Source organism: Entelurus aequoreus, linkage group LG03 (genome assembly GCF_033978785.1).
Source record: "Entelurus aequoreus isolate RoL-2023_Sb linkage group LG03, RoL_Eaeq_v1.1, whole genome shotgun sequence".
Taxonomy (NCBI): Eukaryota; Metazoa; Chordata; class Actinopteri; order Syngnathiformes; family Syngnathidae; genus Entelurus; species Entelurus aequoreus.
The window spans coordinates 91,291,797-91,309,296 of NC_084733.1; the positions used below are offsets into that span (position 1 = coordinate 91,291,797).

The 17,500-nt window shown below is 37.4% G+C and overlaps 1 protein-coding gene across 1 annotated transcript in view; it reads right to left on the reverse strand.

Moving 5' to 3' along the window:
- Positions 1–3,979: 3,979 nt before the first annotated feature.
- Positions 3,980–17,500, reverse strand: part of LOC133645868 (syntaxin-binding protein 5-like) — a 53,134-nt gene continuing 39,613 nt past the window's right edge. Inside the window, exons 6-9 of the mRNA XM_062040787.1 lie at positions 12,273–12,336; positions 7,855–7,938; positions 4,261–4,384; positions 3,980–4,062 (exon numbers count right to left, since the gene is read on the reverse strand). Coding sequence (XP_061896771.1) covers positions 3,980–4,062; positions 4,261–4,384; positions 7,855–7,938; positions 12,273–12,336 — 355 coding nt within the window. The remainder of the gene's footprint in view (positions 4,063–4,260; positions 4,385–7,854; positions 7,939–12,272; positions 12,337–17,500) is intronic.

Genomic DNA, 17,500 nt, shown 5'->3' on the forward strand with positions numbered 1-17,500 from the left:
GGTCACATTGAAATTTCCTTATTTTTGAAGGGAAAGCACTGTACTTTTCAATGAAGATAACTTTAAACTAGTCTTAACTTGAAAGAAATACACTCTATACATTGCTAATGTGGTAAATGACTATTCTAGCTGCAAATGTCTGCTTTTTGGTGCAATATCTACATAGGTGTATAGAGGCCCATTTCCAGCAACTATCACTCCAGTGTTCTAATGGTACAATGTGTTTGCTCATTGGCTCAGAAGGCTAATTGATGATTAGAAAACCCTTGTGCAATCATGTTCACACATCTGAAAACAGTTAGCTCGTTACAGAAGCTACAAAAACTGACCTTCCTTTGAGCAGATTGAGTTTCTGGAGCATCACATTTGTGGGGTCAATTAAACGCTTGAAAATGGCCAGAAAAAGAGAACTTTCATCTGAAACTCGACAGTCTATTCTTGTTCTTAGAAATGAAGGCTATCCACAAAATTGTTTGGGTGACCCCAAACTTTTGAACGGTAGTGTACGTTTGTATCTCTTATGTGTGACTGCCATCTACTGATCAAACTTATCATTACACCATGTACCAAATAAAATTGCTTCAAGATCGTAAGTAAAAGCAGGATTAATCTGTTCGTTATTACACTGTCGATTTGTAGGAAAATTAAAGGATTGTGATGGTCGAATGAGCAAAGAGGAAGAGTTAGTTTTTTTTGTCCCGGATGCATGCATGTATATATGTATCTCTTATGTGTGACTGCCATCTACTGATCAAACTTATCATTACACCATGTACTAGGGATGTCCGATAATATCGGCAGGCCGATATTATCGGCCGATAAATGCGTTAAAATGTAATATCGGAAATTATCGGTATGGTTTTTTTTATTATCTGTATCGGGTTTTTTTCTCTTTTTTTTCTTTTATTAAATCAACATAAAAAACACAAGATACACTTACAATTAGTGCACCACCCAAAAAACCTCCCTCCCCCCATCTTCTTTCTGTTATCAATATTCTGCTTCCTACATTATATATCAATATATATCAATACAGTCTGCAAGGGATACAGTCCGTAAGCAAGCACACATGATTGTGCGTGCTGCTGGTCCAATAATAGTACTCACCTTTAACAGTTAATTTTACTCATTTTCATTAATTACTAGTTTCTATGTAACTGTTTTTATATTGTTTTACTTTCTTTTTTATTCAAGAAAATGTTTTTAATTTAGTTATCTTATTTTATTTATTTTTTTTAAAAGTACCTTATCTTCACCATACATGGTTGTCCAAATTAGGCATAATAATGTGTTAATTCCACGACTGCATTATCGGTTGATATCGGTATCGGTTGATATCGGTATCTGTAATTAAAGAGTTGGACAATATTGGAATATCGGATATCGGCAAAAAGCCATTATCGGACATCCCTACCATGTACCAAATAAAACTGCTTCAAGATCGCAAGTAAAAGCAGAATTAATCTGTACGTTATTACACTGTCGATTTGTAAGAAAATTAAAGTATTGTGCTGGTGAATGAGCAAAGAGGAAGAGTTAGTTTTTTTGTCCCGGATGCATGCATGTATATATGTATCTCTTATGTGTGACTGCCATCTACTGATCAAACTTATCATTACACCATGTACTAGGGATGAATTTAAAAAAAAAAAAAGATTTAGTGACGATAGAAAATATTGATGAAATCATAGTAGTATCGACTAGATACGCTCTTGTACTTGGTATCATCATCAATCAATCAATCAATGTTTATTTATATAGCCCTAAATCACAAGTGTCTCAAGGGCTGTACAAGCCACAACGACATCCTCGGTACAGAGCCCACATACGGGCAAGGAAAAACTCACCCCAGATGGCTATGACTATGAGAAACCTTGGAGAGGACCGCATATGTGGGTTAACCCCCCCCCCCCTCTAGGGGAGACCGAAAGCAACGGATGTCGAGTGGGTCTGACATAACATTGTGAAAGTCCAGTCCACATGACGCCGGTGAGCTATTGTATCCTCCTACGGTGTGTAGTGAAGCTATTCCTCGTCTCCAGTGATAATGCTACTTGTAAGAAACGTACTTTATTTGTTGCCATGGAGGCTGAGGATTAGTGAATTAGAAGTTTGAATAAAAAAATAAAAAAGATTTAGTGACGATAGAAAATATTGATGAAATCATAGTGGTATCGACTAGATACGCTCTTGTACTTGGTATCATTACAGTGGATGTCAGGTGTAGATCCACCCATGGCATTTGTTTACATTGTGACGCCGGTGACCTACGGTGTGTAGTGAAGCATGTTTAGCTATTCCTCGTCCTCCAGTGATAATGGTACTTGTAAGAAACTTACTTTATTTGTCGCCATGGAGGCGAGGATTAGTGATTTAGAAGTATGAATTAAAAAAAAAAAAAGATTTAGTGACGATAGAAAATATTGATGAAATCATAATAGTATCGACTAGATACGCTCTTGTACTTGGTATCATTACGCCGGTGAGCTATTGTATCCTCCTACGGTGTGTAGTGAAGCTATTCCTCGTCCTCCAGTGATAATGATACTTGTAAGAAACTTACTTTATTTGTCGCCATGGAGACGAGGATTAGTGATTTAGAAGTATGAATAAAAAAAATAAAAAAGATTTAGTGACGATAGAAAATATTGATGAAATCATAATAGTATCGACTAGATACACTCTTGTACTTGGTTATCATTACAGTGGATGTCAAGTGTAGACCCACCCATGGCATTTGTTTACATTGTGACGCCAGTGAGCTACGGTGTGTAGTGAAGCATGTTTAGCTATTCCTCGTCCTGCAGTGATAACGATACTTGTAAAAAACATACTTTATTTGTCGCCATGGAGACAAGGATTAGTGATTTACAAGTAGCTAAAACACTGTGGATGGATGTTAGCCGCTAGCTAGCTAGCCATGTTTTACAACACCTCTTCCTGAGGGCGATTCAGTGTTATAACTTCACCTTTATCTTTACTTTTTAGGCCAAAATGCGTCAGTTCTCCCTTTTCTGTCTACACACCGTGTCTGCTTGTAAGTACTCTGTGTGTGTGCGCTGCCGAACATGCTCCTCTGCTCATAAAACCAGCTATGTCGTGACGTTTAAAATAAATAAATAAATATTGGGAACCGGTACTTTTCCAGACAGAGTATAGCACTAGGGATGTCCGATAATGGCTTTTTGCCGATATCCGATATTGTCCAACTCTTTAATTACTGATACCGATATCAACCGATACCGATATCAACCGATATATACAGTCGTGGAATTAACACATTATTATGCCTAATTTGGACAACCAGGTATGGTGAAGATAAGGTACTTTTTAAAAAAAATGTATAAAATAAAATAAGATAAATAAATTAAAAACATTTTCTTGAATAAAAAAGAAAGTAAAACAATATAAAAACAGTTACATAGAAACTAGTAATTAATGAAAATTTGTAAAATTAACTGTTAAAGGTTAGTACTATTAGTGGAGCAGCAGCACGCACAATCATGTGTGCTTACGGACTGTATCCCTTGCAGACTGTATTGATATATATTGATATATAATGTAGGAACCAGAATATTGATAACAGAAAGAAACAACCCTTTTGTGTGAATGAGTGTGAATGGGGGAGGGAGGTTTTTTTGGGTTGGTGCACTAATTGTAAGTGTATCTTGTGTTTTTTTATGTGGATTTAATTTTAAAAAACAAAAAAACGATACTGATAAAAAATTTTTGAAAAAACGATACTGATAATAAAAAAACAGATTTATCGGCCGATAATATCGGCAGACCGATATTATCGGACATCTCTATATAGCACCGTTTTTGATTCATTAGTACCGTGATACTACACTAGTACCGGTATACCGTACAACCCTAGTGGAAACACGCACGCACAGTTGTGACAGAATAACAGGAAGAACTGCTTCCAGGACAGGATGTGGATGTTGGGAAGAAGCAGGATGGGCGGGGACCATGGCACTCACCCAGCTCTTGTTGTTTTATACTCCACCTTCAGGATAGGCTTGCATGGCTCTGGCTTCTTGCCATCCTTGGGCTGCTTTCCTGGTGGACGCAAGAGACACACTAAGTCATCCATGCATGGCTTCACTCACACCGCCTGTGTTTACATAATACAAGTGTGTGTGTGTGTGTGTGTGTGTGTGTGTGTGTGTGTGTGTGTGTGTGTGTGTGTGTGTGTGTGTGTGTGTGTGTGTGTGTGTGTGTGTGTGTGTGTGTGTGTGTGTGTGCAACGGCTCCTACCATGCGGCGTGATGATCTGCGCAGGCTTGGCGGGGGCGCGTACATTCCATGTGGTCAGAGTGCCATCCGAGTGGCTGCAGACAAACTGTTTGCCTTCGTGGTGCCAGGCGACCGAGTGGATGGCCTGGGAAGTGGGAGAAGACGTCAACAATCTTGTCTTCCAGCTGCGACGCCACACATGCCCGCTACGTTTGGCCAGATCCGAAGACACTTTGCATGCAGCGGTGTGATGCTACTGCGGGCTATCGCCGGCGGGTTTGCGTTTTACTTGCTGATGAGCGCCTCGCAATCTCACTAATGAGGCGTAAATAACACCGGGGGGGGGGCGCGTTAATCTGCCGAGATGGTGGGCGAGTGTTTCGCTTTCTCGCCGGAAAATTAACACGGCGATGCTTGCGTAACATCACTCGTGATGGCGAGACGATGAGACCGCCAGATTCTGTCCGGGCGGCTAATTCAGAAACAGAAGGGAAGACGGTTAAGAGCTAAGCTAAGGGCCCCAACAATGAGACCTTTCCGATGTACCGTATTTTTCCGAGTATAAGTCGCTCCGGCCGAAAATGCATAATAAAGAAGGAAAAAAACATATATAAGTCGCACTGGAGTATAAGTCGCATTTTTTGGGGGAAATGTATTTGATAAAAGCCAACAGCAAGAATAGACATTTGAAAGGCAATTTAAAATAAATAAAGAATAGTGAACAACAGGCTGAATAAGTGTACGTTATATGAGGCATAAATAACCAACTGGTATGTTAACGTAACATATTATGGTAAGAGTCATTCAAATAACTATAACATACACTACCGTTCAAAAGTTTGGGGTCACATTAAAATGTCCTTATTTTTCAATGAAGATAACTTTAAACTAGTCTTAACTTTAAAGAAATACACTCTATACATTGCTAATGTGGTAAATGACTATTCTAGCTGCAAATGTCTGGTTTTTGGTGCAATATCTACATAGGTGTATAGAGGCCCATTTCCAGCAACTATCACTCCAGTGTTCTAATGGTACAATGTGTTTGCTCATTGGCTCAGAAGGCTAATTGATGATTAGAAAACCCTTGTGCAATCATGTTCACACATCTGAAAACACTTTAGCTCGTTACAGAAGCTACAAAACTGACCTTCCTTTGAGCAGATTGAGTTTCTGGAGCATCACATTTGTGGGGTCAATTAAACGCTCAAAATGGCCAGAAAAAGAGAACTTTCATCTGAAACTCCACAGTCTATTCTTGTTCTTAGAAATGAAGGCTATTCCACTAAATTGTTTGGGTGACCCCAAACTTTTGAACGGTAGTGTATAGAACATGCTATACGTTTACCAATCCGTCACTTCTAATCGCTAAATCCCATGAAATCTTATATGTCTAGTCCAGTGGTTCTTAACCTGGTTTTCGATGGAACCCAAGGGGTTCGGTGAGTCGTCCTCAGGGGTTCGGCGGAGGTCAAAACACACCCGACTCATCGTGTAAATACAAACTTCTCCCTATCGGCGTATTACGGATACGGCAACAGCTGACTGAGTTTATGCACTGTGTTGGTTTTGTTGTTTGAACAAGGTTCATTTTATGCACCAGTAAAAAAACATGGTAACACTTTAGTATGGGGAACATATTCACCATTAATTAGTAGAGATGTCCGATAATATCGGTCTGCCGATATTATCGGCCGATAAATGCGTTAAAATGTAATATCGGAAATTATCGGTATCGGTTTTTTTATTATCAGTATCGGGTTTTTTTGTTTGTTTTTTTTGTTCTTTTTATTAAATCCACATAAAAAACACAAGATACACTTACAATTAGTGCACCAACCCAAAAAACCGCACAACACTTAAGACCTTCAGTATAAAAGTATGTGGAATCAAATGATGGAATGGATTAAGCAAAGAAATCAAACAATGTACTAATATAATCCACTTCAAGAAACTCTTCAAACTGAATGTTTACAAAGTACAAAGAAGAAGAAGCATGATAAACATTCATTTTCTAGATAATCTTATTTATCTCAACATATGAAATATAACTTATTTATTTTTAATGTTATTACTTATGGAGTACATTGTGAATACATTGAGAACAGGAAGTGAACAAAAGTTGTAGCAACTGCTATGTAAAGGAAAAGGGGTAGGATTAAATGAGCTCTGCTTCTTCCTACTCTTTTTCGAACATGTCGAATAGAGGAACGGGAAATTGTGATGTATCATGTTGTATGCATGCATGTGTGATGCATCATGTTGTATGCATGCATGTGTGATGCATCATGTTGTATATATGCATGTGTGATGCATCATGTTGTATCTATGCATGTGTGATGCATCATGTTGTATCTATGCATGTGTGATGCATCATGTTGTATCTATGCATGTGTGATGCATCATGTTGTATCTATGCATGTGTGATGCATCATGTTGTATCTATGCATGTGTGATGCATCATGTTGTATGCATGCTTGTGTGATGCACCATGTTGTATGCATGCATGTGTGATGCATCATGTTGTATGCATGCATGTGTGATGCATCATGTTATATGCATGCATGTGTGATGCATCATGTTGTATCTATGCATGTGTGATGCATCATGTTGTATCTATGCATGTGTGATGCATCATGTTGTATCTATGCATGTGTGAGGCATCATGTTGTATGCATGCATGTGTGATGCATCATGTTGTATGCATGCATGTGTGATGCATCATGTTGTATCTATGCATGTGTGATGCATCATGTTGTATCTATGCATGTGTGATGCATCATGTTGTATGCATGCATGTGTGATGCATCATGTTGTATGCATGCATGTGTGATGCATCATGTTGTATCTATGCATGTGTGATGCATCATGTTGTATGCATGCATGTGTGATGCATCATGTTGTATCTATGCATGTGTGATGCATCATTTTGAATGCATGCATGTGTGATGCATCATGTTGTATGCATGCATGTGTGATGCATCATGTTGTATCTATGCATGTGTGATGCATCATGTTGTATGCATGCATGTGTGATGCATCATGTTGTATGCATGCATTTTCCAAATAAACAAACTCAACTCAACTCAAAGACTTTATCTGCAGACTCTTTGATTGATATTGTCATTACTGCCACAAGTGGTGGAAAAGTGTATTACAAGTGAGTACCACTGTGGCCTATAGGAAACAAAGCTGAGGAACACAACACTGAAGGTCTGTACTATACATGTTCTCATGCACTCTAAAACGTATTACAGAGAAGAAAGAAATAAACTTGATATCCCTACTCCAATTATATCTTGATTCCCCGCCCTGCCCTAATAATCGCCCCGGTTATAATTACCGTGTTCACCGTCATTTTAAATGTGAGAAGTCATAGCAGGTCGATGCGAGATGAGAGACACGCCGCAGGAATCTTGCAACCTTGTGATTCCTCGGCTGCATATCTGTACCACCAAAACGTTTCCGGTATATCTGGTTTCCTGACATGAAATGTCACGGCGGCGACGGCGACATTAAGCAACGCCGCAAAACACAGCGAGGGAAAAAACCCTAAGCAAACATCAAAGGAACAGAGTGGAAAGAAAACAATATCAATAACAAACAATGCCTTACCTCATCGTAATTGTAGCGGTAGTCAGCCTTTTTGCATTTTAAGTCCCACAACACCACCACTCCGCACTCAAATCCAATCAGGAGCTGCGGGTACAAGAGATTGGAGAGTTGCATTCTGCATCTTCTTTGTCATACCCATCTATACTGCGTGTTGTTTGTCATACCCATCTATACTGCATCTTGTTTGTCATACCCATCTATACTGCGTCTTGTTTGTCATACCCATCTATACTGCATCTTGTTTGTCATACCCATCTATACTGCATCTTGTTTGTCATACCCATCTATACTGCATCTTGTTTGTCATACCCATCCATAGTGCATCTTGTTTGTCATGCCCATCTATACTGCATATTCTTTGTCATGCCCATCTATACTGCATGTTGTTTGTCATACCCATCTATACTGCGTCTTGTTTGTCATATCCATCTATCCCGAACCTTATTTGTTATACCCATCTATACTGCATATTGTTTGTCATACCCATCTATACTGCATCTTGGTTGTCATACCCATCTATACCGCATCTTGTTTGCCATACCCATCTATACTGCATCTTGTTTGTCATACCCATCTATACTGCATCTTGTTTGTCATACCCATCTATACTGCATCATGTTTGTCATCCCCATCTATACTGTATATTGTTTGTCATACCCATCTATACTGCATCTTGTTTGTCATACCCATCTATACTGCATCTTGTTTGTCATACCCATCTATACTGCATCTTGTTTGTCATGCCCATCTATACTGCATATTCTTTGTCATGCCCATCTATACTGCATGTTGTTTGTCATACCCATCTATACTGCGTCTTGTTTGTCATACCCATCTATCCCGAACCTTATTTGTTATACCCATCTATACTGCATATTGTTTGTCATACCCATCTATACTGCATCTTGGTTGTCATACCCATCTATACCGCATCTTGTTTGCCATACCCATCTATACTGCATCTTGTTTGTCATACCCATCTATACTGCATCTTGTTTGTCATACCAATCTATACTGCATCATGTTTGTCATCCCCATCTATACTGCATCTTGTTTGTCATACCCATCTATACTGCATCATGTTTTTCATCCCCATCTATACTGCATCTTGTTTGTCATCCCCATCTATACTGCATCTTGTTTGTCATACCCATCTATACTGCGTCTTGTTTGTCATCCACATCTATACTGCATCTTGTTTGTCATACCCATCTATACTGCATCTTGTTTGTCATACCCATCTATACTGCATCATGTTTGTCATCCCCATCTATACTGCATCTTGTTTGTCATACCCATCTATACTGCATCTTGTTTGTCATACCCATCTATACTGCATCTTGTTTGTCATACCCATCGAAATTGCATCTTGTTTGTCATACCCATCTATACTGAATCTTGTTTGTCATACCCATCGAAACTGCATCTTGTTTGTCATACCCATCGAAACTGCATCTTGTTTGTCATACCAATCTATACTGCGTCTTGTTTGTCATACCCATCTATACTGCAACTCGTTTGTCATACCCATCTATACTGCATCTTGTTTGTCATATCCATATATAGTGCATCTTGTTTGTCATACCCATCTATAGTGGTGCTCTACCTTACACATTTTTCATCCGATTCAAAAAGTTCCATCTTCAAACTGTTCAGCCTATTGGGGAATTGCGGGCTTTCCCTTGAAAAATTCCAAAAATTCCCAGATTTCCCTGAATTTCAGGTTTTCCGGAGCATTTTTCCCCATTTAAAATGAATTGGCCATTTTTCAAACTTCCACCATTTTCACATTTTTCAACCGATTCAAACCATTCTACCTTCAACATATTCCACTCATCCTGGAAATTCAAACTATAATTTTTCCAAATTCAAAAAAAATTCCAGGAATTCCCAGTTTCCCAAATCCTATTTTCTTTCGACTACTCCTCCCACATTTTTCAACCCACTTCAACCGTTCCACCGTCAAATCATTCCTCTGAATCAGGACAAAAAACAAAGTTGTTTTTTGAACTGGAAAAATTCCCGGTTTTCCCGAAATTCCAGGAATTCCGTAATACCATTTCTCAATTAAAAATGTTACTACGTCAGCATTTCCCGACCGTTTTGAAATATTCCAACACCAACCATTTCAACTCATTCAGAACATTCAAGTTTTTTTACATTTTCTAAAAAATTCCCTCTTTTCCCGGAATTCCCATATTTTCATGAAATTCCTATTGAAATGAATGGGACATTTTTCAAAGTTCCACAACTGCCACATTTTTTTATCCAATTCAAACCATTCCACCTTCAACATATTCCACTCATCCTGGAAATTCAAACTATAATTTTTCCAAGTTCATAAAAAATTCCAGGAATTCACAGAATTCCCAGTTTTCGGTGAACTACTCCTCCCACATTTTTCAACCCACTTCAACTGTTCCACCGTCAAAACATTCCTCTAAGTTTTTTTTTACCATTTTCTAAATAATTACCTCTTTTCCCGAAATTTTCAAGAAATTCCCATTGAAATGAATGGAACAATTCCTACATTTTCTATCCGATTCAAACCGTTCCAACTTCAAAATATTCAGCCTCTTCAGGAATTGAGGGCTCCCTTTCAACAATTATTAAAAAATTCCCGGATTTCATTTCTAACAATTTCCCAAGTTCCAAACCAAGTTCCGGTTTTCCTGGAAATTCAAACTCTTCAACATTCAAACCATTCCAACATTCAAACTATTCTTACATTCATAGTACATTCTTGGTAAAGGAACTAGAACAATTCCTGGTTTTCCCGAAATTCCAGGAATTTCTCTATCAAAAACTGTTACTAATTCAACAATTCTTGACCGATTTGAACAATTCCAACACCAACCAATTCAGCTCATTCAGGACATTCATGCTATTAATCGTTTTTTGTTTTTTTGAATCCCACTTTTCCCAAATTTCCAGGAAGTTCCCACTGAAATGAAAGACATTTTTCCAAGTTGCACAATTCCCACATTTTTCAACCTATTCAAACCATTCCAACATCAACACATTCCACTCATCCTGGACATTCAAACTAACACTTTCCCAAGTTCCAAACCAAATTCCGGTTTTCCTGGAAATTCAAACTCTTCAACATTCAAACCATTCCAACGTTCAAACTATTTTTACATTCATACTACATTCTGTCAGCATTTCACTTGAGCATTGGAGCATTCACACGCAATTTCTTCAGAAATTGCCTTATCTAGTTCTTCTCCCAATGTTGCCGCGCTCTACCTTCCACATGTTTCATCTGATTCAAAGCGTTCCAACTTCAAACTGTTCAGCCTATTGGGGAATCGCAGGCTTCCCCTTGACAAATTCCAAAAATTCCCAGATTTCCCAGAATTTCAGGTTTTCCGGGGCATTTGTCCCATTTAAAATGAATTGGCCATTTTTCAAACTTCTACCATTTTCACATTTTTCAACCGATTCAAACCATTCCCCCTTCAACATATTCCACACATCCTAAAAATTCAAACTATAATTTTTCCAAGTTCAAAAAAATTCCAGGAATTCACAGTTTTCCAAATCCTATTTTCTTTCGACTACTCCTCCCACATTTTTCAACCTACTTCAACCGTTCCACCGTCAAAACATTCCTCTTAATCAGGACAAAAAACAAAGTTGTTTTTTTTAACTGGAGAAATTCCCGGTTTTCCCGAAATTCCGTAATACCATTTCTCAATTAAAAATGTTACTACGTCAGCATTTCACGACCGTTTTGAAAAATTCCAACACCAACCACATTTCAACTCATTCAAGTTCTTCACCATTTCCCCAAAAATTCCCTCTTTTCCCGGAATTCCCAAATTTTCATGAAATTCCCCTTGAAATGAATGGGACATTTTTCAAAGTTCCAATTTTATCCGATTCAAACCGTTCCAACTTTAAAATATTCAGCCTCCCTTTCAAGAATTATAAACATTTTTTTACCGGATTTCATTTTTAAACCTATTCCACATTCCACTCATCCTGGACATTCGAACTAACAATTTCCCAAGTTCCAAACCAAATTCCGGTTTTCCTGGAAATTCAAACCATTCCAACATTCAAACTATTTTTACATCCATACTACATTTTGTCAGCATTTCACTTCAACTTTGTAGCATTCACACGCAATTCCTTCAGTTTTTCATCTAGTTTTTAATACATTTGCAAAATACATTTTTTTTAAATTGCCAATGTCATTATGGGGTATTGTGTGTAGAATCTTGAAGACAAAAATGATTTCATTCCATTAAGAAAATGTGGAAAAAGTGAAGCGCTATGAATACTTCCCCGGATGCACTATATATGTGGAGAGGATCACAATAACCATTTACTTCCTGTTTGGAAGATCCATGCATATTTAATTCTAGCGGGAATGTCCTAACACCTGCTGCGTTGTCATGTACAGTTGTTACCTTGCCTTCATCCATGGGGTTATCACTGATGTGCACTACAGGCCCTGGGTGTGTCTTGGTGGATCTGTGCAAGAAGGTTAGGGAGAAGGAGGGGGTAAAAAACAATTAACTGTTGTTGCATTCTGCTGACGAACATGCATGACTAATCACCGGCACGTTAATAACGACGTTTAACGAACACCGGGAAGCGATTTCAGCACATTTAGACAAGAAACCCCTGAAGATACACATGCCGTTATTAGTCTTCTGCCTGGCTTCGTGGTGAGCCATTCCTTTCAAATGAGCACTGGGAGGAAGACATGAAAAGAAACATCCAATTAGGGAGGGACGGAGAGAATACAATTTAAGTCGTTTTTTTTTTTTTGGTGAGAGCGAGATGTTAGAAAGTGCCAGGGAGAATAGAGAGGGAAGGAGGGAGGGTCACATGAGGGTCCAGGAGAGATTACAGCGTGCGGAGACGGCGTCACCGTGGCAACAGAGCGAGAGGAAACAGTGAGTCTGGCCTGAAGAAAGTGTCGCTGCCTGCCTGTGTGGGAGAGCTGCCCTGGCTAATGATCTCATTGCTGCTGATGAGTCCATGCATTGGAGAGGCGGGGGGGGGCATGGACCACCACAACACACATTTCAAACAGGGGGGTCAAACTCCTTCTCATTGAGGGCCACATCGCAGTTATGGCTGCCGTCAGAGGGACGCTTTTTACAGTGAATCATCTACGAATTTGCCTACGCATTTTATTATTAAATATATATATATATATACATTTTATTTTTTTATAAATTTTTTTTATAAATTTTTTTTTTTTAAATTAAAAAATTAATAAAAATTTTTATATATCTATATATATCTATATATATATATATATATATATATATATATATATATATATATATATATATATATATATATATATATATATATATATATATATATATATAGATATATTAAAATTTTTATAATTATAAAAAATAATAATTAGAAAAAAAAATATATATATATATATATATATATATATATAAATTTTTTAAAAAAAATTTAATTAAAAAATTAATAAAAAATTTATATATATATATATATATATATATTTATATATATATATATATATATTAAACATTTTTATTATTTTTTTAATTAAAAAAATTTGTTTTTTATTATTTTTATATATATATATATATATATATATTTTTTTTTTTTTTATAATTATTATTTTTTTAATGTACACTGTAAATTTTAAAAATCAGTATATTTCACATTAAAATTCTGGTCACCATTTTTTTAATGCAAAATCTACAGAAGATCATGCGGGGCAAAAAAGTATGTCGTAGCAAGAGGAGAAAAACATTGATTTGTTTAAATCAGGGGTGGCCATTAGGTGGATGGTGGAGGGTGTGCCAGTCCATCGCCAGCCAGGCATTAAAAAAAATAGACCTAAAAATGATCGATCATCAATCTTCACCAAGACGTCACTTTCGTCACTTGATTGACATTCACGCCATCCTGAGAGTCTTGTGAGATGACGCTGGCTGCTGCCAGGTCGTCATTAAGAAAAAATGACCGACAGAAAGGCCAGAAACACTTTTTATTTCAACAGACTCTCGCGCCGACTGCACAGTTCCTGTCTTCACAATAAAAGCGCTGCTTCATCCTGCCTGCGCTAACAAAATAAGAGTCTCAGAAAGCTGGCGTGCACAAAGCTCGCCAGCCACGGAGTTTTCCGCCAATGTATTTCTTGTAAAGTGTATAAAAAGGAGTATGGAAGCGGGACAAATAAGATGGCAAAAAAACAACCACTTTCATGTGGTATTGGACAGAAAGGAGGACTTTTTTTTCCCTCCATTTTAAAATGTGGACGTTATCATCACTACTGTCTGATTCCAATCAATGCAAATCATCACAATCATACCAACTTATATTCTTGTCTTCATGAAAGAAAGCAGTGTTTCCCACACATTCATTTATTTATGGCGGCCCGCCACGAAAGAATTAAAAACAAAAACAAAAAATTTTTATTTTTTTTTGTCCTGTCCAGCATCTCAGGCAAATCATATAGTTGATGTAGATGCCCATATAGGCTGTTCAGATTTACTTTACAAAAGAGAAGTGTAGGATACTTCTCCTGTTGCCTTATTTGTATTTGACCACTACTGTTTTCTGTTTATTTGTTACTGACTGTGGCAGGACACCTCTGCCTCTGTTTCACTTTATGTTGCTGGTAAATAATATGGTTGTAGTAGTAGGCTAAACTTAAATTATTTAGTATGCACTAATTAAAGGGGCAGAGCTTTAAGAGACATTTTAGCTTTTATATTTTATAAGATATATTTGTTGTAAGAACCACAATTATTAAATATATTTCAGTAAATAACTTATTGTTCAAGTCTGTATATAAATATGTACATAAAGTGTTGTAATTATATTGTAAAATGGATGGATGGATGGACGTTTAAAACAAAACTGTTATTATTAATTAGTAAGTATACATTTTTTTAGCCTTTTTAGAGAAAATCATATCATTGTAGTAAATTATGCAAATTACTCGATGACGTCATGATGACCACGCCCCCACCGCCACAGGTATCTTGGCGGTTTATGGGAAACACTGGAAAGGAATGTTAAACATGCTTGTATTATCATTAAACACCTTTAACTTGTTAACCTCTCTCTCATAAATAAATCCATATAAATGATATATATGAATGAGGTAGATCCCCTCCACTTGGTCAACTGAAAAGTAGCTGGCCTGCAGAAAAAGTGGGGGCACCCCTGGTTCAGATTGCAACAAAAAAATTCTAATTTATCAATTAAATCGATATATCACCCAGGCCTACAATCAATCAACGTTTATTTACACAGCCCTTACTTGCAAGTGCCTCAAAGGGCTGCACGAACCACAACGTTTATTATTGTAGCAATATGGTTAAGGATTTTTAGGATTTCTGATCGTTTGTGGGGGCTCCAAAGAGACTTCTGTGTGCGCACGCAGCGCATACAGAGGACAGCAACTTATTGTTTTTGGCTTGATAATAAAGAAGAAGTTGATCCGTCACCCCTGTGTTATGTTTGTTTGATACTGTATAGCACTTTATATTGTGTTCAAAGTGCACAATTCTTCAATAAAATACAAACTTTTGTCGAGGATGGAACCTATTATTTAGATTTACACTGTTTTTTTTGTGGAGAAAATTACAAACATCTATTTAAGAATGAACTAATTAAGTTTGGTAATTGAAATACCACTGTAGTTAAAGCAGCAACCAACTAAAAAATACTTTTTTAACCACAAAATGATTTGTTTTACAACATATTTCCGCTCCGTTTGAAGTCAGACATATTAAAAGCCATTTTCCTTCTCCTCTCCCTCCTCGCCAGTCATTTATCAGCGCTGATGATAGCGTACTTTGGTGTCCCGGCGGTTTTAATGTGTAGGGCTTAAGCTGCAATTTGGCAGACTTCAATTTTTGGTTGTCATTTAGTTTGAATTGCTGCAGGCTTTACGCAAGGAAAAAAAAAAAGACCTGCGATAAAAAAAAACTAACGTGCACAATCAGGGAAGTTATTTTTCAGTTTGTTTGAGGACACCCATTTATTTCATATGAAATACAGCTGTCAAAGTGAACTAGGGTTGTACGGTATACCGGTACTAGTATAGCAGTGTTTTTCAACCTTTTTTGAGCCAAGGCCCATTTTTAGCGTTGAAAAAATGCAGAGGCACACCACCAGCAGAAATCATTAAAAAAATGAAACTCAGTTGACAGTAAAAAGTCGCAATTGTTGGATATGACTTTAAAGCATAACCAAGCATGCATCACTATAGCTCTTGTCTCAAAGTAGGTGTACTGTCACCACCTGTCACATCACGCCCTGACTTATTTGGAGTTTTTTGCTGTTTTCCTGTGTGTAGTGTTTTAGTTCTTGTCTTGCGCTCCTATTTTGGTGGCGTTTTCTCTTTTTTTTGGTATTTTCCTGTAGCAGTTTCATGTCTTCCTTTGAGTGATATTTCCCGCATCTACTTTGTTTTAGCAATCAAGATAATTTCTGTTGTTTTTAATCCTTCTTTGTGGGGACATTGTTGATTGTCATGTCATGTTCAAATGTACATTGTCATTGCTCCACAGTAAGTCTTTGCTGTCGTCCAGCATTCTGTTTTTGTTTACTTTGCAGCCAGTTCAGTTTTAGTTTTGTTCTGCATAGCCTTCCTTAAGCTTCAATGCCTTTTCTTAGGGGCACTCACCTTTTGTTTATTTTTGGTTGAAGCATTAGACACCTTTTTACCTGCACGCTGCCTCCCGCTGTTTCCCACATCTACAAAGCAATTAGCTACTTGCTGCCACCTACTGATATGGAAGAGTATTACACGGTTACTCTGCCGAGCTCTAGACAGCACCGACACTCAACAACAACGCATCATTTGCAGACTATAATTACTGGTTTGCAAAAACAATTTTTAACCCAAATAGGTGAAATTAGATAATCTCCCACGGCACACCAGACTGTATCTCACGGCACACTAGTGTGCCGCGGCACAGTGGTTGAAAAACACTGTAGTATAGTATCGCACTATTAATGAATCAAAAACGGTACTATACTCTGTTTGAAAAGTACCGGTTCGCCATATTTTATTTTTTTTTTTTTACAGGCATGATGCATGGTTTAGACGTAATCTTCCGGTACCCTTTGTGTAGTGACAGGAACCCCTGTCACTAAATATTTTAATATTTGCAATATTTAAAAAAATAAAATACGAGGAAACCTTACAATGTATTAAATCCATCAACAGCTATAACAGTGGTTCTATTTTTTTTATACCTCAGAAAACCCTTGGATCTCTAAGTACCACTACTAATATTTACGGCAGCTGTCGCAACGTTCTTATAGCAACCGCAGCACATACATATATGACATGATCTCCCTTTTTCAACTTTTGTTTTTCTTTCCTTGTAAACAAAACAAAATCACACTGTATATGTGTTGTCTGTCTAATTATAAATAATGCAGACGAGGCGTGTTGGCTGAGTTCTTGACGTTTACTTTCACGGGTGACGACATGCAACAACACTTTTCGGGGCTACCGCGCATGCTCGTCACTCCCGTTGCATGATGGGTAGTGTAGTTGTTATATTCCCTAGCTCATAACATCACATCTTTCCCCCTATAAAGAAATAATGTTAACTCAATAAAGTGTATTTCTTTTTTTAGCTTTAACTTTTTATTTTTTAGCATTGTAACCACA